The sequence below is a fragment of the Buteo buteo genome, chromosome 14 (assembly GCF_964188355.1).
Source record: "Buteo buteo chromosome 14, bButBut1.hap1.1, whole genome shotgun sequence".
Classification (NCBI taxonomy): Eukaryota; Metazoa; Chordata; class Aves; order Accipitriformes; family Accipitridae; genus Buteo; species Buteo buteo.
This window is the reverse complement of record NC_134184.1, coordinates 11,635,983-11,658,895: the sequence shown is the minus strand read 5'-3', so window position 1 is coordinate 11,658,895 and position 22,913 is coordinate 11,635,983. Positions and strand designations below refer to the sequence as shown.

Sequence of the window (22,913 nt, the reverse complement as noted above, 5' to 3'; positions counted from 1 at the left end):
ATCTGATAAGAAATCAGCACTACTCTGAATAGTGGTAGATAAAGGGAATGTCATTATATATAAAAAGACTCAACTTCTGAAACAGGTGGGTTTTAATTAAAGAGTATAATTATAGTACAAACATGTTTCTATGTACATGTACATGTTTCTATGCAGCACAAGTTCTAGCTTCGGCTGCTCATTTGTCAGGGGACATTCTGAGGCTTAAAAAAGCCAGCTAGCACTGAATACTATCAACAACACTCTAGTTTAACAGCTCCATGAAAATGTAACATTAAATGGAGTACAATACACCTGCTAATTAATTTTCTCTCTTGCTTTTGGAAGTGATTCAAAGAGTCAACAATGTCCTGAGTCATGGATTAAAAATCTTCTCTCATGAGAAAGACAAGAATTCTCTCCTCCTGTAACGGTGGTAATAACATATTATGCATATATAGTACTTGACATATGATACTGTGTCTCCCTGTCCAGACTCTAGAATTTAAATTGTATTATATACAAACATTTAGTCACAATGACTATAAGAAAAAAAGAACTTGTCTTTTTTTTCCCTGGTCCTGCGTGTCTTAAAATGCAGCAGTGGTTATAACTGCTAGCTATGTAAAAACAAAAATCTCACCATTGATCTTAGAATCCTAGAGCTGAAGTGAAGCCCCTGCTCTAAGGATGCATTAATTGTATTCACAATGTTCTTGACAGATGCTTGTCCAGCTTCATTTAAAGACCCTCATAACAGATTTAGCAGCCTCTCAGTGTATTTAAATGTTCTGCTTCTTTATTATAAAGTTCCATGGGGGTTTTTTTAGGTACATCTAACCTAATTATCCCCATTAAATTTTAAGGCCATTAATATTTTCATACCTTAAAGATTATTCCTTTCCTCTTTACACAATACTTTCAGGTATTAAAAAGTATGTCACCTTGCTCCCTCCATGGTTTTCTCTTTGTTAGGATAAACAGTCCCAGTTCATTCAGTCTTTTCATAGAAATTATATTTTCTAGACACTGATAATCTTTTTTATGTCCTCTGGTCTTTTTCCAGCTGGTTCTAAATCATTCTTAAAGTATGGTGCACAAACCTGACAACAGGAATGTAGCTGAGGCCTTTCTGGTTTTGAATAAACAGGAAGTATTACTATTTGTGGCACATCTATTTTCTTTGCAAAAGTTGTCTTCTTTAATCATGGTCACTACATGAACCACTATGAAAATGTCGATTTTTACAGAATTGCTATCTAATAATTTTGTTCTGCTGGTATTTGGACAGCTTATTGTTCTGCCTCAACCAAAATCCCCCTGATACTTTACCAAGGGGTTCCAAGGAATTTTTTATTTATATGTAATCTTCATGCATGCATAGATGCTTCTGCGTGTCTATATATGCATGCATATATATATTTTAGACCATGATCTTTGTCCATGATCTTTTATTTCTTTTAAACATCTGGTTGGTTTTCCTTCAAATAAGTAAACAAACAGCAAAAACATGTTCTTCATTGTTATTACAAAGTAAATGTGATCACACTCAAAGAAATGGCTCAGCATTGTACAGCTGCTTTGTCCTACCTTAAGCTTTCCTGTAACTTAAATGAAAAAGGCCTGTGATTCATTGCTGAAGAATCCAAGTTCTATGATGGAGCATGAACCTCATTCTCTTTCACATGTGCAAAGGACCAGTTATACAAATAGTATGTTATGTGCTAGGGCAAATACAAACTTACAGATTTAAAGCAATGGAAGAGTGAAGTTTGGCAATTACTGAATTTTGACTGAAACAAATAAGAAGTCACATCCTAGAGTTAAGCTATTTAATTCAATTTTCAATCTGCAAATGTACCTTTATGTAATTTAATGAACTTATGATTACTGAAGACCATGAAGCTACAGTTTGTTCATTGATACTGCACAGCTGACACAGCTCTGAGAGAGTGAGTTAAATTCTTATTAGAACTCTGAATTCAAACTTTATAATGGATCTTTTCCATAAACCAAAGAAAATGTCACTTGCCTGTCAGATCCCACAGTAAGTTAACAAGGCTGACAGTTAAAAGCCTTTTTTCTCTTTTTTTCCTTTTTTTTTTTTTTCTTCTATTTGCCACAAGCTGTAAGAAAATCTTTCTGGAGTTGTTTAGAAAAAGGAATGAGCAGTGCTTTTAGAGCTTTGGTCATTTAGGTTACCTTTATCAAAGGGCCTTGGAAAATAAAGAAGAACCCAGTGTAAGTTTATTGCCCCTTTGTTTTTCTTATTCGGCTCTGCAAGTCAAGTGGAACAATCACTAAAGACAAATTCATTTTATTAATTTCCTTTTCCCACATTCATGTGGACACAATCATTATACAGAGGTGAAGGAAAATAAAGGACTCACACTATCATTTCAGGGATATTTTTATTCCATATATACTAAAAAATCCATTTTACATAAAGTAAGCCTTTGGTAAAATACTTATTTATTAGAGCGATATCCAGTCTCTACAATGCCTTTGCCGGTGTGAATGAATAAGCATATGACTAGTGTTACAGTAAAATATTAATAATCATGGAAATTTATTAAATTTACTACTTAAACTCTCAATGACTCTACTTCAGGAATAGCAAAACTGTAATACTTCCTTTAATATATTAAAATGGCAGGCCTTGGGCCTGCACTTGCTCAAGTTCTATCCCCTATGGGTTTTCTGGATCAGTATAGTGTATATATACTAATATATAACACTATGCACAAACACCAAATATCCTATACTAACTACAGAACAATCATAGGTTTCTGGGTGCTTCACAGACATTTAAGAGGGCAGGGAAGAATAATTTAATGTCTAAAAAGACAATCACATGGAAGTAAAAAGTAATAGTATTAAAAAGTCCTATTCATAGATGGTGAGGTTCAGCTGTTTCTCATTAGTGCTGTAATTTTTAAATTTTTGTTAAAACTTACCCTGTTTAGAAGCTTAAATTTACAGAACAGAGAGCCCTTAGGTATTTTTTATTTCTTGTGATTTAACCCTTGCACAGCCTCCTCTTAGAAGGATTAACTTTGTTTCTGCTATACTCCAACATATATGAGGCACTCCACTCTATGCTTGAATAGAAGTAGCTCTTCATTCAAATAGCACAAAGTACAGTCTTGCCATTGTTTGGAAAATGAGGTTCTAGGAGAAAATGTAGGTGAGTAGTATAAGCTATGAGGAAATACAGATTTTTTTATTTCTTAAAAATCATCTTGATAGCTTCAAAATCAGGATATATAATGAGGAAAAGATTGTTGCTCTGGAAAAAAAAAGGAAACCATTAAACATTGGTTCAAGAAAAAATATCACTGTAGCAAACCCACATTTTTGAATAAATGAAACAATAAATAAAAATAAATAAATAAAATGCAAAAGAAAAAAAGCTGCCTGCCTTATGGCCCAAGGTTCATGCAGAAAGATTATTGTAAATTGTGCTCTTTGAATGAAAATGATGGTGTTGATTATAGCATTTTGAACCCTCGCTCAGTTCTGCTGATGAGAGAATGGTTAAGATATAGTATAAAAGTCAATCTGCCTAAATGTTACGTTGGTGCTTAAATGTTAATTTTTGTTTCTGCATTATATATACTACGTAATTCTATTGATGCCTACCTGGCTGTCTACTTCACCAGAAAGGTTTCTCAGTGTCTACTCAAATTTTCTAACAGGCAAAAGGCAACACATCATAAGCATGGAGCTGAGAATTTATTGTTATTCCAATTACTGTTTTAACTGTCCAAAGGTCTACATTATCTAATACAGAAAATCCTCACTAATAACACAGTTAGGTTTATTATCAAAGTAAGTGGGGGATCCTTGTGTCAGTAGTTGGAAGGGCCATAGCTCTCTGGGTCTAGGGAGGGTCCCACAGACCCTGTAATAATTTTAGGTAGTGCTGGGATTTCATCTTTGATAATACACCTAACATGCACTACCATCTGTGAAGATAATACTTGATAGCTGTTACACATGTTTCTTTTATACAAACAATCCAAATCTGTTACCAAAGATGGAATTCCTTATCGAACTTCCTGAATTTGAAGCTTAACCTGTTGGGCCAGAAAACTTGTGTATTCCAATGCATGTTTAGTAGGAATGATTGACAAACACATGTAATGGCTGCTGGAGTAGAAAAAATGATCCATCACTACACCCACATCTTAAGAAAGATTAATAAGTAAATAGGTAGAGAAACACACATATGTCCACAGCAGATAGATGTTAGCAGAGCAGCTTTTTTATTTCCTCTCAGATTTTTTTCCTGTTTTGTTGGTGGTAACAAGAAAAAGAATTCTCTTTAGTAAATGTCTCACAGGTAAAGCTGAAGACTCAGCCAGATGATGATGTTGAAATGGAAATGAAGAAATAATTATGTAACAATACAAGAAACAGCTTCCTCTTTTATGCTCCACAGCAGTTGGTCTTAAAAAATCAGATGATCCAAATCTTACTATGTTTAGTTCAGTGTTTTTATTCTGTAATTCTCTATTCTCTTTTCTAAGTGATGTAGAAAGTACTAGTACCCTCTACAAGAGACAAGTACTAAAGTACAAAGTGTTTCTTCAGGTTACTAAATTATTTCCTCTCAGATCTTAGAAATACCCACTTGAACACCCATTTTTATATGTTTTTAAATCCCTTGATAATTGGACTACTGACAGTATACTGGTAACGTGGTGTTTCTAGTGTAATGAAGTTTCTGTGGTACAATACACAAATTAAGCAGAAAAGAACTAAAATCAGTATATTTATACAAAAAGCCAATAATAAATTACAGATAAATCATTGAATTGTCGTGATACTTATTCCTTCATATCAAGGAAAATTACACAGATTTTATGACTTAGATACTTTGAAAAGAAGACATTAAAAAAAAAAATCCAAACCCACCAAAAGCTGAAGAAAAAGCTCTTACACATAGGCTAACTTTATATTTTCCTAATTAAAAAAAAAAAAAAAAGGCATTTCTCAGTAGTTACCATCTCTCTTTTTCTTATGCCCATGAAATTTTCTCCAAACTAGTTAGAAGGGAATTGCAGTGAAAGATTTTGATCCACCACTAGAAGCTGTTCGAGGCTGTGGGAATCAGTGGCCTAGCTCTTTCATCTCTCATGTGAACATTAAGTACATGCTGCAAGTCATCTCCTTTGTGATCTCCTTTAGGAGGTTGGAATAATCACCTGCTACTGATCCAAGAGCAGCCACAGAAGAGGTTCACAGGCTTGGCAGTCGATTGGTGTGGGTGATCCTAGTCAGGTGTGTATTTTAAGAGTCTGGCACTCAAACCTAGTAATTTGTATTCTTATATTAGGTTCATGAGAACTGATTATCTTAGTATACTGCACAAATTATTTGTTGTGTTTCACACATAGTTGGTCAAATAGAAAAGTTTGAACTTCAACTTTGTTTAAGCTTGTACCAAAAAAGAAAGTAAAAAAGCAAAATATTTATGAAAATTTGTTCATGAATATGTTGAACTTAAAAAAAAAAAAGTTTATAATTCCTAAAGTGAAACATTCTATTTAATTTTGCCTGATCCAATTCTGGCTGTTACAGCCACTGAAACTCATATCAGAACTCCTATTATTTTTGTGTGGCTAGGCCTTCCAGCAATCAAGCTAGATGGAAAACTCTGAAGACATAATGGAAGGTGTTGCTTAATGAATAAACTTTTTCAACAGAAAAAAAAAAAAAATCATAGGCTCACCTCTTAAAATTTCCATAATGTTTTGTGAAAGATTAGAAGTGGGTAATGTCAAAACAAAACAGTCTGACAAACTGAAACGTTTAATTATTGACAACTGTGTTCAACTGAAAAAATTAGGTGTTATTTCTGGCAAAAAAGTCTTCCTGTGTGAAATATTGAGGGTTTTGAAAACACATTTTTTCCATCAAGCTGTACTTTGTCAGAAAATTCCCAGCCAGGTTGAGCTGTAATTCCTTTTCTTTCCCCCCTCCCCATGTAAATATTGCCCTACTTGTTTGTATTGTGAAGTTTTTACCCCCAAAAAAGAAAAGAACCCAAGTAATGATTTATACACTAGTAAGTTTATTAGGACCTTAGACATCTGTTTTGTTTTAAAAGCCCAGGATAGAGACTGTACCATTGTCCAGTGGTGAGCAACAAACACCTAGAAAGAAGCCACCTAAAACCACAAAAATTTATTTGGGCCACAAAGTTATGCATATGAAAAGAAAAGAAAAGAAAAGAAAAGAAAAGAAAAGAAAAGAAAAGAAAAGAAAAGAAAAGAAAAAAGCAGCAAAACATGTTGAAGAGAAATATATGATAGGCTATGCAGAGAGCAACAGAAAAATACTTGAATTGTTTACAACTTCTCTCTTTACCCCCTTTTATTCTTCTTAATGACTTATTTCTTTGTGGGGTTTTTGTGTTTGGGGTTGTTTTTTTTTTTTTACAGTTGTTTTGATTAAAACACTGCTTATGTTTTTCAGTCCTTTTGGATCTTCCTATTACAAGTGAGACTGTGGGTTCACTGCAATACTAACAGAATACGATGTATACCTGTGCATTAAATCAGTTATTTTCCATAGCCTGTTTAGTCATTCCTTGTCTGAAAAAACTTTTTATGCGGGAAAGAAATTTTCAAATCTTTGTGGGAGTGCATTGTCACGTGTAGGTAGAAAAGAAACATATTTTTGATTGACATTAATATCAAAAATTACATGATCGGTGTCTATTTTTCTAATTTTAAATTGTAAGAGTAAGGACCCCTTTTGTGTCCATTTCTGAAAAACTTTTGAACTCATGCCTGTGTTTAAGCTCAAAGTAGCAGTTGTTTCATTAAATTTTTCTGGATGATTCTCTGTGATTATTTTAATAATTTGAATCTTTCACTTCATCTTCAGGTAGCTAAATAATTGCTCTGGTAGAAACATATCCAGGTTTGTACTACCTTTCAGAGGTTTAATTTGCAAGATTAATATAATACAGACCTATCATAAAAATGGACATTATTATGAATTTCTATTAAAAAAGATTTCATAAAAAAAGTCAAGAAAACACTTCTAGTTATAGTTATGTCTGAGAAAATGGGTTTCCAGGGTGATCTGACACAAGTACGTATTACAAACTTACTAACAGCCATCCTAGGCCAATCAAAGCTCCACTTAGTATCCAGTCTCCAAGACTGAGTAAAGTACATACCTAGAGAATAGTTTAAGAAAAAGGAAAATATAATTGCATGCATTTTTTCTCTTAATCTGTATGGAAGTATCTGGTTTCAGGTAATAGCTAACATACCATACAAGGACTGTGAAAAGACTGATTACTAATTAACACTAGAATGAAGCACTGCACTTAAACCAAAGAGAGGTCTGATATTCTTTCCACTGCTTAGCCATAATATTGCTCATACCTTCTTTTCATTAACAACACAGTCTAAGAAAACATAGGATTTGAAAGTTGAAGACAAGAAGCATGATGTATTTTCTGAGATAATCTGAAGTCCAACTAAAACCAAAGGGATTTCCATTTGAGAATATGCATGTGGATAAATAAGTCCTTCTAAGTAGTCCCATTGAATACTTGCATCACATGTAAAGGAATTAATATGTTTTCTAATATTCATCTTTCTTGAAGAGTTGTCATTCTTAGATTTTTGATGGGGAAAAGAAAGTGACACAGTATTACCTGTAGTGGTTCATGACCCAAAAGAAGATGGTAATAATCAAGACAATTAACAGATGTGATGATAATCAATGTTTAATAAATTATCAATAAACACATCTGTGATGATGTGTTTATTGGAAAGAAGTATGCTTACTTCAATCATCAAAGCCTAGACATTTCATATTGTTAAAAAATTCCATTGGTACAGTTGCAAATCTGATCCTAGCTAAGTGGCAAATTAAGCTGAGTAAACAATAAAAGCTGAGTGTACATCCAATGCCACCCAGGGAATAGAGCAAACAAACTGAAAAGATAATCTTTTTAGGGTAATTTGTTAGGTACAGTGATTCTCAATGCTGTTTAACTATACTAGGTACTTTTTTTTTAGGAGTATCAAAAGTTCTCTGTGAGGTTACTGTTGCCAGAAGCATCATGAGCAAATTAAAAAAACCAGCACCCCCAAAACCTTGACTGTAGAGCTAAGCAATTTGTCATATGATTTTTAACAATCAAAATCTATTTATATCAAATAGATCCTGATTTGATTAAATCAGTTACATTTAGAGAAGCACCTTGCTCCAACTGCTGCTTCATAATTCGAATGATTCAAAGTAGAATTTTATTTTAAAAATATCTTTAATTTAAAATGTACATTAACCATATAATGCATAATAATTTGGCCTTCAGACAAATAGAATACATAAAGTAAGAACTGTTAAAGCCTGGAAGATCCTTTGAAAAAGTAAGATTATCATTACTTTTGAAATGTATGAAGAATTACAACACCAGTTATGTCAAGAAAACAAGGTTCATTAATTCAGCTAGTACATAAATGGATCACTCTTCAAGAGTTTCAGATAGTTTCAGCATTTTATTTAGAAATTTGAAATCACCTGTCATGTAAAAAAAAAAAGCTTTTAACAATGAACTTAGGCAAACACAGGTCATATGTATTCTGACCAGCATCAGAGAAGTACTGTTTAATCTGATGCAGCATCGATATTACAGCTTCTCTGTATCTTACAGAAGTTAGTCGAAAAGCTTTTATTTCACAACAGTTTTTAGTGAGTATTGCCTTTTTCCTTAACTTCAGGAAGCCTATGTATAGAAGAGAAAGACTCTTCTACTTTGCCCTCAAAAAATCTTTTGCAGAATCATATTAGAACAGCAGATATTTTGCCTGGAAGGGACCTCTAGAGGCTGCCTAGTCCAACCTCCTGCTTCAAGCAGGAGTATTGCTCTCTAGACCAGCTGTGAATTTGTACAGCAAAGTCCTGAAAATCTTCTGGGGACTAAGGTTCCACAGATAGTTTGGATAACATATATCAGTGCTGCACTACACCTCCTAGTGAAGAAGGTTTTCTTATTGTTCAAATATCTTTTAGGTGTTAACTGTTGATATTGACCTTTATAAACTATGTTGTGTTCTTTACATACTTAGCTGTTAGAAAAAAATGAGGGGAAAAACCAGACACATACCTTTCACTTTTTCAGGTGACAGTGCCATGGGGGTCTCCAGAATAATTTTTGTGAGGTTAACATATGGTTGGGCCTTATAGTTAACAACAGCCACTGGTCTTGTCTACTTTCAATTCATGCTGGCTGGAAAAAATCTTGGTGCAGCAACACCCTGAAGTTTTTGCACTTTTTTTTCTATATACATCTGTGCAGACAAAACCATAGACTTCTAAGATTATGATGCATAACTCCAGATCCAAAAGACATTCCTTGGCTTTAATGGCCCTTGGATCAGGACATGAATCAAAAATTCAGAAGGCATAATTTTCTTTACAAGATTGCTTTTATATAAGAAAATAATAAAGTTTCTGTTTATTCTGTGGTCATTTTTATGAATAAAAATAATCATGGAATCTGAGCCTGTAAGAAGTCCAGTTGACATCAGATGGCACTTCAGTGCTTAAAGCAGTGATAGATTTCAGCCTATAATAAACAATTATTTTAGAATCTATAGAACATGATTCAGCCTTCATAATATCATAATATCATGGCAGCATGAAGATAGCTATCCTCAGCACAGCATTTCCCTTAAGGAAATTTGAATGCATGAGTGGTCAATAGACCACGCCACCTCTCCCCCATCTCTCCTGAAATGATATATTACTTAAAGACACTTACATAACACAGGAGGCAGTTAAAATCTCCATGTCTTAATCTTCATTTCATGATATCTCATGGAATCATTTACCTTTTGTGAACAGTGGCATCTAAATGCTGCATTTCTGATTTATTCATGTTTTACATTCATCCTTAAATCATATGATACAATACTGTGGGATATTGAACACCTCGGGCCAGATGAAAAGAGCAATCTAAATCTTTAACTGTTGCTCAAAAATTCTTCCTCAATATATGTTACCTTAGAGGTTTTTCACCTTCCTCCAAGTGCCCAAAGATCCAGGGTGTCTGGATGTGCATAAATTAGCCCAGAAATGGCAGCCTGGAATCTTGTGTGTCTTCTCAAGTTTCCTAAAGATTTGAGAGGATCTTTGGGGTCTGATCTAGCAGATATATTCAAAAGATATGTGACACACAGGATCTTGAAAAAACTGCAGTTGCAACAACCTTCTACTTACAAAAGAACATGATTGCATAGACTACTAGTTAGGCCAATCCCTTCTGTTAAGAATGTCATGCATTTAATTGTTTTAAGTCTGAACTTTTTAGATAATTACATCTCATATGAGCTGTGTGAACATACTGCACCACAGGGAAGGGAATGCATAATATTCTACTCCCCCAAAAGTGCATATAAAAAAGATACAAAAGAATTCATCTTGTTTGGTCTCCTTGCCCAGGAAATGTGTGGTTTTTTGAACAGCTTCCTACACAGTTTCAGCAGGGAAAGATGGGGGGGAGTAGCATGTTATATTTGACAGTATATTTTTTTTAATATGTCTTAGTATGGAACCATTTAATAAGTTTTTAACCCAAATATGTGTCATTATGGAAATGTTATGTTGGCTTTGAATTTTAAAAAATGCAAGAATGCTGAGATGTCTCTTAATTTAAAGCTAAAAATAATAATAACTTTTATGAGCTAATAAAATCAATTTTATAGTTTATTTTAAAGTGCAAGTTTATGCTAACATTCCATAGGATTTCTGCATATATAAAGGTTTCAGACTTCTTTCTGTTTCAACAATTAATTATCTACTCTTTTGTAGTTTATTTGGTAATTAATTACAACTGGAAGAATTTAAAAAAATCTTAACTTGTAAAACAATTTATCTCAAATTGAAATAATCTGGATGAATTTATCTACAAAGGCAAACAGCTGAAGTTACAATAAATAACACTTCTCCTTGAAATATGAAACCAAATTGTTTCTTCTTTTCTGTATTCTATCATTCCATTGTATGAGCTAAAAGTAATAGCAGGAGTAGAAGTAGTCCTTCCAGTAGTAATAGGAGCAACATACTGTGAATATTTTGAAGTTAATGTCTTAAAACACAAAACTTTGGTAAATGTTTTATGAAATGTGCTATGCACATGTATTTATGCTCCATCTTGGTGAAGCTGAATAAATAAAAAAAAAAGTTCCTCATCACATCTTGCTTTCATAGAGCTGAACAGCATCTGGCATTTTACTTTCTTCCTCAAGGTTAGCTGCTTTCCATTAGACTGTGGCTTTTAAGAATTTGTTCTGTTGTGTCAAAAAGCCAAAGCTGACTGTTAGGGGATGTGCAGGAAAGAAAACACCATGCTATATCTTTTCAGTATGGCAATTAACTTCCCCGTATTGGTTCCAGCTACAGTTCACTTCTGTTTCAAGGAACAAAAGGATTTGATACCAACTCCTTGAACAAGATATCATAAAATTCAGACAATCAAAAAGGGACAGGTCTTTTGACTTATAATACAAGACCAGTAATAGATCCATCTTCCCTGTCTCAAATCCAGCAAGGTGCACCAAACGTAAGTCCCAGAGGAACTGACCACTGAAAGCAATGCACACACTGCAAAACCTCTCCAAGGAGTAAGTTTCAATTGAAACAGTAGATTATACTACCAGGGGGCTGTCTATGGCTGAGCAGGAAATTCAGTAATGGAAATGAAGGTATTCTGTGTTGGGGAGCACAAGAGAAAAGAAATGTGCCAGTCTTAAGAAAGTTTCTCAGCTGATTTTTTGAATTAAGACAAGTGCTTGATTGGCTTTTTTCCCTCATGATGATTTCAGTGCATCTACGTGAAACTTGCAGATTGTGTTGGTGTGGCTGATAAAGTATATTGCTGTAGGCAATGGCATTCTCAGAATGATAATCCAGAATCCCTTCTGATGATGACTTTGAGATTCAGTCTCCATTTTTCCCTTGCCACTATTACTTTATCCTGTGAAATAATGTATTATTTATGGTAAATACCCTTTTTTATTAACACACCAGATATAGATCTTTATAGGATGGTTTGCCATCCCAGCCAAACTTATTTTTTCAGTTTAGCATACTGTACAATTAGTAATCTCTATGTAGGTAAGTGGCACATTGTAAACATCCTCTGTTTGGGGTCTTACTGGGGACTTCTTTGCCATGCCAAAACCTGATCCTCAGATTCTAGTCAGAGAAACAAGGACTGCAGGTGAAAAAGCATTGGATTCGAATCTGGTGACACATCACTGACAAAAAGTATGAACTCATTTTCAGTCTGGAATTAGGTTACAGAAAGGTTGATCTGTCATTCTAATGAAGAATGTGTTAAAATATTGGACCATTTCTGAATATGCAAATATCCCAATTTATGTGTAATTTTACAGGTTTTGTTGGAAGGGGTTTTGGGGATGGGGGTTTGTTATTATTCTGTTCAGAAACTTGGAGAGGCCTCACTGCAGGTAATATATTCAAGTATCAGTATTAAGAGTCTGCATGAAAAATACCTGTAACAGGAAGAAAAAAGAAAGAGAAATACATTTGGCTTTTATGAAGTTCAAAGGAGAAAACCAGTTTAAAATAAAAAAGTGCAATAAATTGCTTTAATATCTGTTTATTTAGGGAAGAGGTCTATAGTGTTATTTAATATATTTTCTTCACTCAAATGTGAGGGGAAAAATGGTAGTGTTGGTTACCTTGAGGTACCCTAACAGCAATAACATAGCTGCCATGTACACCAGTGTGCTTGACGAAGCACTGTTCTCGCACTCAATTAAACTATCGTGCTGACAGGAGAAAAACGGATCCACTTTGTTGCAGACTGTCAAATATACTTTGCCTTCCAACCTCCATTATTCTAGCTAAGTGAAATGTATCAAACCACTCTAACTGTGCCTGTCACTGAGGAAAAAAAAGAAAAAAAAAGAAAAAAGAGAATATGCTTTTAACAAAAAAAATTCTGACTATCCCTCCCAACTTTCTGCAAACACCAATAACATTAAGTGCACATCTCTAATTGTAATAATGAAAATGTTCCAAGGAACTTTTAGAAAAAGATATTGCATCCTTCTTTCTTTGTACATGATACCTTCCTTATGTCATTATTTTATTTTTATCAGCAGATATCGATATTCTTCTGCTGAAGAATAAACTTATAAGGCCAAATTCTTATCCCTTTTTGTTATGGCAATATAAAGTTTCCTCATAGCTGGAAAATCACTGTCTGAGAATGTTATTAAGTTGTAAGGCTATGGGCAGACCCCTGTCTCCTTGTCATACAACGTATCACTACATGGCATCCAGTAGGGACAGATGATAGGGAAGTGGATGACATGCCACATTCTAGTGATTTCTGGATACTGCGAAACCACTTGCAGCGTTACACACTGACACAGAGTACAGTTGCCCTTATATAATGAATGATGTGAATCTCCCTGCTGAGGGAAAGCTAAAAGCTAAAGCTCTCTTTAATTCTGCTGAGTAATGCTCTGATACAGCTGTATTACTGAGTTGCTTTGACATGAATTTAGCTCACTCTTCTTTCTGATGCTTTGAGACCGCAGCGAAGAAGAATGTTTTGCCATACAGTTGTCCTTAACATTCTGCCAAGCAACTGTTAGCAGCTAAGCAAAGTGACATCTGTGCATGTGGCAATTGTCTGTAGTCTGAAGCTATTTCTCTTAAATCTAAGCCTAAGGGCCTGAATCATCATTTCTCTGCATCTTGCCAATTGCTGGGTATTATTTTTACACCCATTTTTTACTAATGGAAATAACTACTGAAATGAAAGACACTGAAATACTAAACTCTATTATCAAGTGCCATGTACATTTTTGTTCTGTTTCTTTTCTCTACATCGATTTGAGATCTCTGAGAATTCAAAAAAGAACAATAATAGCAGGTCTGATTCAATATTCAAAGCTTTCTACTATCACTTCCATTGACTGAATTTGATTTTTCATTGAACCTTAATTATTTCAAATAATAAAGTTACTTATATTTTTTTTGTGTGTGAAACTAAATAGTTTACATGTAGACATCTAGTGTCATTTTGATGCTCTAAGCCATCCCACTTGGGCTCCAGTTGCTCATTCAGATCAGGGCATGGGTTTCCATAGGTTCTATGGCATGTCCATGAAGCCCATTTGCATGCCCTGAATATGCAAGAACAGCTAAAATAATACTAGATACCTAAGTTAATGTAAAGTTAATGTAGCTGCATTTTTGCTTTCGTCTCACCCTTACCTGCATAAGTAATACATAGCATTATCTTTACTTGTCTGGAATAAAACTAGCAATGAAACAAATATGTCGTCACCAGATTTCCTCTGCCTAATCCTCCTAAATACACAGGCTTTCTGAACTAAATTATTCTCAGTCATAGAAAGAGGAAATAATACTTATTCTCTAATAACTGACATTTTGATTTTTGGAAGTCAACAACTTTGACTTCCATAGCAAACTGATGATACCTCAAAAATATTAATAAGGAAGTTGATTTTTTAACAGAGACATCTGGTCAGATCCTCAAATTACAGAAATTAGTATAGCACCATCAAAGTCATTATCTCTATGCAAATTTGAAAGAACTGAGAATCTGACTTTCGTATGTAGTATAGGAAAATTTTCTGTCAGAAACGTATGTACAAAGAATATGAAGAGCTCACATTTGTATATACAAATAGGTAAGACATCAACAGTAAACTGAACTAAAGAATATATCCTTTTACTTTGAGTTTATCAAGACTTCAATGCTAAGTTTAGCATACATATGCAGACATGTAGTAACTAAGCTGATCTTTCACTCTAGAAATAGAAATTAGGAAAAAAAAAAGTTCATGCATAGTCAGTTTACAAAAGATTTTCTTTGAGGAAGATAAATGCAGGTCAGAATTTGTGTTTTGGCACCATGTCAGTCATGCACAGAAATTGAATGGCCTTACTGCGTTCTGGACAAGATGCTTCTGTCCACACGACAAGAGTGAGAAGCATTGTGTTTAATTCCAAAACAGTTCTAAACTTGCGCAGGCAGAATTTGTTGCCTTCTTTAAAAAGTTACCTTTAAGAAAAAAGACATTTAAAAAACTCTTTTTTATCTTTTTCATTGTTAGAGAACAGTTCCTTGATTTGCTTGAAAGGCAGCCAGGAATAAGCTTTTTCTTTTCTCGTGAGTTGAAAAAAAATACAAAATTATACAGAATAAATAGTAAATATAAATCTAGCTAGAATTCATTGCAAAAATAAACCTGCAGTGTTCTACTTTTTTTACCTATTTTTCCCACAACACTTTATTTTCTTCTAATTTCAGAAAATATAACATATTTTTGTACAAACAGCTAAATACTATTAATCTTCCTCGTGTGTGTGTGTATTGTTGCAGTTATTCTGACCGGGAGTTGCTTTTGGGTAGGGTGGTAAAGGACCTGTATTTGCGCTTGGAAGTTCCTAGCCATAGCAAATTCGTTTCCTCCAAGAATATTTAAAGCCAGCACAGAAGTTATTTATATATAGAGAGAGAGAAAGATTAAAAAAAATCAAACTTATTAAACACAGTAACATATTTACAGCTGATTCTCAGTAGCTTTTCAAATTGCCCAGGATTATGAGTTGAAACACCAGTGATGCACAATATTTTATAGCAGCAGCTCAAGAAAAGATTGTCCAAACTTAGGTAAAGCTATCAGATAGGGAAAGTAACAAAAGGCTTGTTTTTTTCTTTGTTGAAGATGTTGGGTAAACATAGTTACATATTTTTCCTTCCACATACTGATACAGAATGCACACGATGAAGTTCTGTGTAAAATTCTTAAATATTTGCAGGCTCTGGGTGCATACACAAAAATATTTTCTTTTTTTTTTTTTTTTTTTTAACTGACATTTAGTATGACAACATTTCAAATCCTTTCATATTTATTATAAGGGTATGTTAGGTGTAGTTGTAGACAACGGTCATGTATGCAGTGCATGTACTAACCTAACCAATACACTCTAACTTTATAACTACAAACACAGGTGGTTTTTTTAAAAGGAATCTAATTAAACTGAGGGAAAAAAGAAAGAGTAAAGGTAACAAATATTTTTTCCATAGGTTAGGTACAGAATGGAGAGTGCCATACACACCTTTTTAAAATGTTGAGGAATATTGCAATAGGCAATCTTCCTCCCACAGTTCAATCACACAAAGTTCATGTTTAACTTGGGGTGAGACATATTGCCTGCACACAAACCCATGGCTTCCCACAGTGATCCCTGAGTTTTTTTTGCTAGGATTACTGCTGTGCTTAAGTTCTGACTGTTGACATGTTATTATAAGGCACTTTTATTTACAATGGTTCCAACTTAAAATAGAATTACAGAAATGTGGCCCCAGCCCAATGTATTATCACTTCATGTTTGCTGCTCCAGGACTTCCAGGTAGTCAGGCTCAGCATGTAAATTAGCTTTGAGTTCAAAATACTCATTTTTAGTTTGTTCTAGAAAAACCTTTCTTGGCCTGGAGTACATGAGTGTCTCCATTAGCTTCAGCTCCTCATGTGTTCCAGGATAATGAACTTCCATGTCAGGCTGGAGCTGGACAATATTTTTTCTTAGGTATTCCGTGATCCCTAGTTGCTGCAGTTCTCTCTCTTTTTCAAGAATGTTTCTATACAAGCAGCTGGCATCCTGAAAAGACAGAAATTCAGCAGATTGATCTGTAGCCTTATATTTGACATTTGGACCTGTAAGAGGTGAACTGTTCTCTCTTTCCAGGAGACTTCGGCGGAGTTGTTTGGAATCGTTAGCTTCCTTCTCACTTCCCTCCTCCTGTTGCTCAGTATGCTTGGGGCTGAAGGATGGGCTGCGGTAGACCTGAACCAAGGGAGTAACCATACGTTGCTCATAGAGAGTTGCGGCTGGGCGCTCCGTTGTGTGGTGGTGTGTGGTCTTATGCCCATACATGCTGTACTGAAGGTGAACTGGGCTACTATCCCTCATTTGTTCATCCGCTTGTTTCTTTTTGCATCTTCGTCGCCGATGCAGAACAAGAACAACTATTCCTGCTGCACAAAATACAATAGTTATAAACACAATTAGAAGTCCTAATATTAGAACAGAAAGTGGGACGGCATCTGTAAGGGATCGCAGGATGGTGTCTGCGGTGTTGGTAGTAGTAGAAGAAGTTGTCACAACTACAAAACTGGCATGAGTTGGTAGGGCAGGGCTGTTTATTAAACCTGGACACAAGACTTCACTGTTCAGAGATTTCAATTCTTTTTTTGCTAGGTGTCCTGGAGATTTACAAAAAATATCACCCATCATTGTATTCTTACTCAGTTTTTGTATCCATTTTTGCAGCCCAACTGAATCACAGGTACAGTCCCAGGGGTTGTCTTCAAGTTCAATTTGTACCAGCATATCCAGTTCATCCAAGACATTGCTCACAGGCAAATGAGCAAATTGGTTTGTTTTCAGATTTAATCTGGCTAGTGGAACACCTGAAAAGATATGGGGTGGCAAAGTCTGCAGAAGGTTGTTATTTAAGTAGAGGACCTTAAGTTTTGGCATTGCATTAAATGTCCCTGGCAAAACTTCTTTGATAGCATTATATTCAAGGTACAAGTATTCAAGGTGCTGAAGGCCAAAGAATAGATTTTGACTTAACTTTGTAAGGTGATTGCCATTAAGATATAATTTCTGCAGTCTAGTCAGATTCATAAAGGATCCTTCCTCAAGGTTTTCAATGCGATTGTTCCCCAGGTGAAGCATTTCTAGGCTGGCGTAGTCCACAAGATCTGATTTCAGTAATGTCTGAATAATGTTTCCAGCTAGAATAAGCTTTTTAGGATTTGGAGGAGGGGGCCCTAAATCAGACAAGCTTTCAATATTTCGCTCCTGGCAGTGCATGAGAACTCCTGAGAGCATATGGCTGGTGCAGTGGCAGGGGACGGGACAATAGATTCCTGGAAACTGAGTAGTAGGCTTTGAAGTATGAAGCGTTAAACTTGGTTCTTTAGTAGGAGCTTTCAGGATAGGAATCACCTTAGTTGATAGGTGACTAACACTAATAGAGGTCGTTACAACCAAGGGCAGTGACCCTGAAGGATCTTCAAGTTCATTGACAGGATGAGTGGGACAAAGTGATTCTTTTTTCAACCGGCTTAAGATGCTGCCTTTGATAACTGGAGGACTATTGCATACAACATCACCTATTATTGACTGAGGAGGCATGTTTTCTAGCCATATCTTCAGCTGCAGCAAATCACAGTTACAGGCCCATTTATTGTCTTCCAGCTGAAGGTCTAGTATTCTACCAATATGTTCCAAAAAGCCAACATAGGGCAGTGTCTGTAACTGGTTTCCGCGAAGATCTAAATGGGTCAATGGCACAAAACGAAATACGTTTGGAGGAAGATACTCAATGGCATTATCATTCAAAATAAGCACTTTAAGCCTGTTGAGCTTGCTAAAGGCACTTGCTTCAATCACTGTGATGAAATTGTTGTCTGCTTGAAGAAACTCCAGATTTTCCAATCCATTAAATGTATCTTCTTTAAGTGTTTCTAAAGAATTGTGATTGATATGAAGTTGCTTAAGAAGGCTGAGACCATTGAAAGCCCCAGGCTCAATATCTGCAATATTATTAAAACCAAGATGAAGAGAGATAGCATTCACAAGGCCAGCAAAATCATTCACGTGCAACATAGTCAGGCCATTGTTTAACAGATTAAGATGGAAAGGCCGTGATGGTGGGACATTTATTTCTGATACCATCTTGATGCCTCTTTCTTCGCAGTTTATAATCACGGTCTCATCCTTTTCTTCACAGAAACACAAACTCTGGCAAGATCCTCTCACTGAAGAAAAAGAAGGCTGTGACTGGAAAGGATCAGATGCAACCACAACTGAATATAGAATAAAAATCCAGAGCTTCATCTTGCCTAGCAGATTCTATAAAAGAAAAAAAAAGAAAAAAAAGGAAAAAGGAAAAGTAATAGAGTCATGATTTCACAGGGTTGATTCTATTTGATTTTTTTTTTCTGGGGTGGGGGGAGCAATAACCATTCCTAGTACTTGTCATTGAGCTACCTCACCTTTCAAGCAGTATTATATTATGCAAAACATTTGGATGATTTTCTAAGCAGATAAAAATAGATTTAGTTTAATGTACTGAATCAATAAACAGTCATAAAGGGAGTACTTCAGTACTCTCACGTTGATACATGAAAGTAGGAGATAACCAAGAGTGTGTTGTCTTTATTTATATACCATATAGAATGTTTTGCGAGTGGACAGCAGTAACAAGTTACTGCCCTGAGTAACTTTTATCAAGGCTAATATAATATTTTGGATTGTTGCTTTGTGTCACCATATAACACTGTAAATTTTAAAAGTACCTTGCTAAGCTCAACTTAATGGTGTCCAGCTGCTGAAGAGAAGAAATAAGATTTAGTTTGGTTCAACAATGTGTTGTGAGCAAAAGCCCATTCAGTCACGATAAAAGGAATTTCTCCTTTGGTTCTGCATTATGTACGTAAATCAAAAGATATTTCCTCTGCAATCCTTGCACCCCCAAACTGAAAAGGAAGTAGACAAAGTAATTCTTTTTCTTTTCTTAAATTTTAATGCACATTTTATAGATTGTGGATATTTAGTGACAGTGGGAACACAGCACATAGTAGTGTAATGTTCGTATATAATATACATAAAATAATTGTGTATACAATAAAAATAGAAAAGAAGAGAGAACTGACAATGCAGTACATGTCAGAAGAAACAGGTAGGCAAGGGGCAAACTTTTTTTTTTAGATTAATTATTAGATTCCTTCCAATTATTATAATCATTAATTACAACAAAAATTCTGAAAGGTATATTCAACTAACTGTGCTTTACGAGTTAAAAATGATCACCAGTATCATCCATATGTTACGTAATATAAATTATCATCTGTCAAGCTGATCTTGAGCTTTGAGATACCTGATAAATGCATCATTACAGTTCAACTATGGAGTCACAAGCAAAATTTACATGTTGAAATCAAGCATTTATTATCATTGGTTTGAATTAATTTATGCTACACTCCATTTGAAGATTCTCTGTTTCTTTCTGTCAAGGCTGTCTAATTAGCAAGAACAATGGTAATTTCTGATATATGAGATGGAGTGAAATCACTGTTTATAATCTTTAATTAAATATTTCCACATTTCCTAAAAGAAAAAAAGCCTTACAATGGAATGGATGATTTAAAACACAAAAACTTTTTTGGGGTGCGCTATTTATTCTAGGACTGAACTAAGCACATTTCTTAAATAATCCATCTAATAAATGTCACTTGGTCTTTCAGAGTAAGCTAGTGAAACATGGAGTACAGAATGTCACTACACAATTAACCAGCTGAAGTGTTAATTTCTGAAAGATTAGAACCTTTTACAAGAATCTATTCAATTACATGCATGAACATTCTTACAGTGTGGTCATATGACTTGGTATCTCATCAATACTTATTTTAATTATCTTGTACCTTTGTTACAAGAAACACTATTTCTCAAGGCTTCCCTTAAAATGGATTGCAAAGATTTATATATGCAAGCACTTAAGTGCTGTGGTATGAGTATTACACACACACTCACACAAATGCAACAGCAAATGTGTGCACAGCGAATTATGTTTTTCTCCATTAGTAGTTCCTGATAAGTGGGAATAGATGTATGTGTTTAGAAGTAGTAAGTGCAATTCACAGTGTGAGAAAAAGTGTCCCTAAAAACATGACCTTTTATCTTTGTTTCAGTAGAACAAATAATTTTGTTGTCTCATATAACATTTCTTGAACTCCAGCTGCCTATGTTTAATATATATGTCTTTAAGTTTGTTTTCCCAAGAAGTATTGGATAAGACACAACATGTCAAGATGTTATTCTGAAGTGTGCAGAATAATTCTGGGATCATATTACGCTGGAGAGTTATTCTTGCTTTACATGCGTCAGTATCCTTTCCAGTGACCCAAGGTAAAAAATGCAGGCTCTAAACACAGATGCCAGCTTCAAACCTATTGTATGACTAATTAGACTTTATTTCTGCAGGAATTCCAGCTTCAGTCTGCACCAAATTCAAACTGCACTTATAAAGTCCCTGAGCAAAATTAAATGGAAAAAAAAAAATCTGAAAAACATTTTGCATTCTAATGCATAGGGAGAAATTAGGTTATAAAAATGAATGCCCTCCTCTCAGAGATAAAAGTAACAACATTTGTAACCAATTGGAAAACATTCCCATTTTAATCATCGTCATACTTCTGTGGGCAGCACTGCCAGAACTCTCACACACACATATACACATAACAAAAAATAATAGGAGAGTTGTATTCTGTTTTTTCCTTTTTCCAGGTTTTTTTTTTTTTTTGGTCTGAACACTTAGGAATATGTAATGAAGCTCTCGGTGGGCTACTATTGTAAAATAAAAACTGCTTTCAAGTAACAGATGATCAACATTTAACTGAAAGAATTCAGAATAAAACAAAATTTAATCTAAAAAGACTTGACAAAGCTGACCTTTTTCTGTTTCATGTGGGGAGGTTTTTCAGCAAATTCTACGTGGTAACTTAAGTTTGTTCATTTTATCTGCTTTCATGTAAGTCACTACTAACTGCATACTCTAAGCTTTTTGCAGGAGGAATTCTAAAAGACTAAAAAATGTCACAGTCCTTTCTACGAGGCAAAGTTGAATACTTCCAGAAGTAGTCACCTTATAGCAAAGGCATCACATGCTTGACAAGTAATAATCAATGTGTTTTTAAAACACTGAAATAGCTTGTTTCATTGTACTTGGGGTTTTGGTTGGTTGGTTGTTTTAATTCAGCTATTTAAAAATGCATGTTGAAGAATTTCAAAGCCTCAAGCTAAGAATTCGTAATTTCTAAAAGCCTTCAGGATTGTTTATTAAATTCTGAAGGGAATCACAGTCAGATGATGCATTTAAGACCATTCTTGCACTTCAGGAAATAAAAGCAAACACCCATTCCTCCCCCCTCAAGGGATCTCAAATCAGTGTTTCCTTAATACACACATTCTAAACAGTTGGCAGTTTGAATAAATGTACCTGGCAGACTGTTTGAAATACAGTATAAACTGCCATCGTATAACATAAATGTTATACAAAGTCATGCAGAAAAATAAATTTAACTGGAACTGAGAAATTAATTCCTCATTTGCTAAGCTCATTAACTAACTGGAATCTTTCTTACCTGTACAGCAGTAACACTCCCTGAAACACTCAGTAATGCACAGTTGGAGCAGCTGTTTCAATGCGATGTAATTTTTCCCTGTGAAAAATGCACACTTTCTTCTGAGTTTCACTTTGTTGCATGCTCTGGTAATACTACAGCTCCATAAAGTTAAAATCCTTGTTCAGAACACAAAGTACAAAGAGTTCGACTGAAAAAATCTTCCAGGCAGCGTGCACATTAGACCATCCTGTAAGCAGTTGTCCTTTTTCCTCAATTAAAATTCACAGCATACTTCACAGCTATGCTGACTTTTCTGCATATAGTTAACTGTTTGCAAGCATTTGGATGCAGTAAACAAACAAGATGCTCAGCAGAGCTTGACTTGATCACTTGGTTTGTCAGATTTTTAGATCCAAGCTGCTTCTGTGTTCTCTCTGCTCTTTCTAGTCTTTCTTGTTAGCTCAGTTTGTTATTAGTCAGATTGCCAGGGGCTGGGAGGTAGGCGTAAATAAAGAGACTTCTTGGCTTTTGACTCAGCCTTTAAGCCCTTCCCCACCAGAGAGCTTTAATCTGCCAATGTCATTTAATACAAGATACAGCTCCACCTTGAGACAGATCAGCTCCTCCTCCTCCTGCAATTTCTCTCACCTCCTTTTTCCCTTATCTAAGTGAACCTCGGAAAGTTAAATT

At 34.9% G+C, this 22,913-nt stretch overlaps 1 protein-coding gene across 1 annotated transcript; it reads right to left on the bottom strand.

The window, feature by feature from the left end:
* Nucleotides 1–16,260: 16,260 nt before the first annotated feature.
* SLITRK6 (SLIT and NTRK like family member 6) lies at nt 16,261–22,359 on the bottom strand. Its single transcript, XM_075045824.1, has 2 exons — nt 22,242–22,359; nt 16,261–18,951 (listed from the first exon to the last, which is right to left on the bottom strand). Exon 2 carries the CDS (start codon nt 18,934–18,936, stop codon nt 16,411–16,413), a length of 2,526 nt encoding a protein of 841 aa, XP_074901925.1. The 5' UTR covers nt 18,937–18,951; nt 22,242–22,359; the 3' UTR covers nt 16,261–16,410.
* Nucleotides 22,360–22,913: the final 554 nt, after the last annotated feature.

Coding starts and splice junctions, on each gene's coding strand:
- SLITRK6 (XM_075045824.1), bottom strand. CDS start 18,936: ATGAAGCTCTGGATTTTTATTCTATATTCAGTTGTGGTTGCATCTGAT.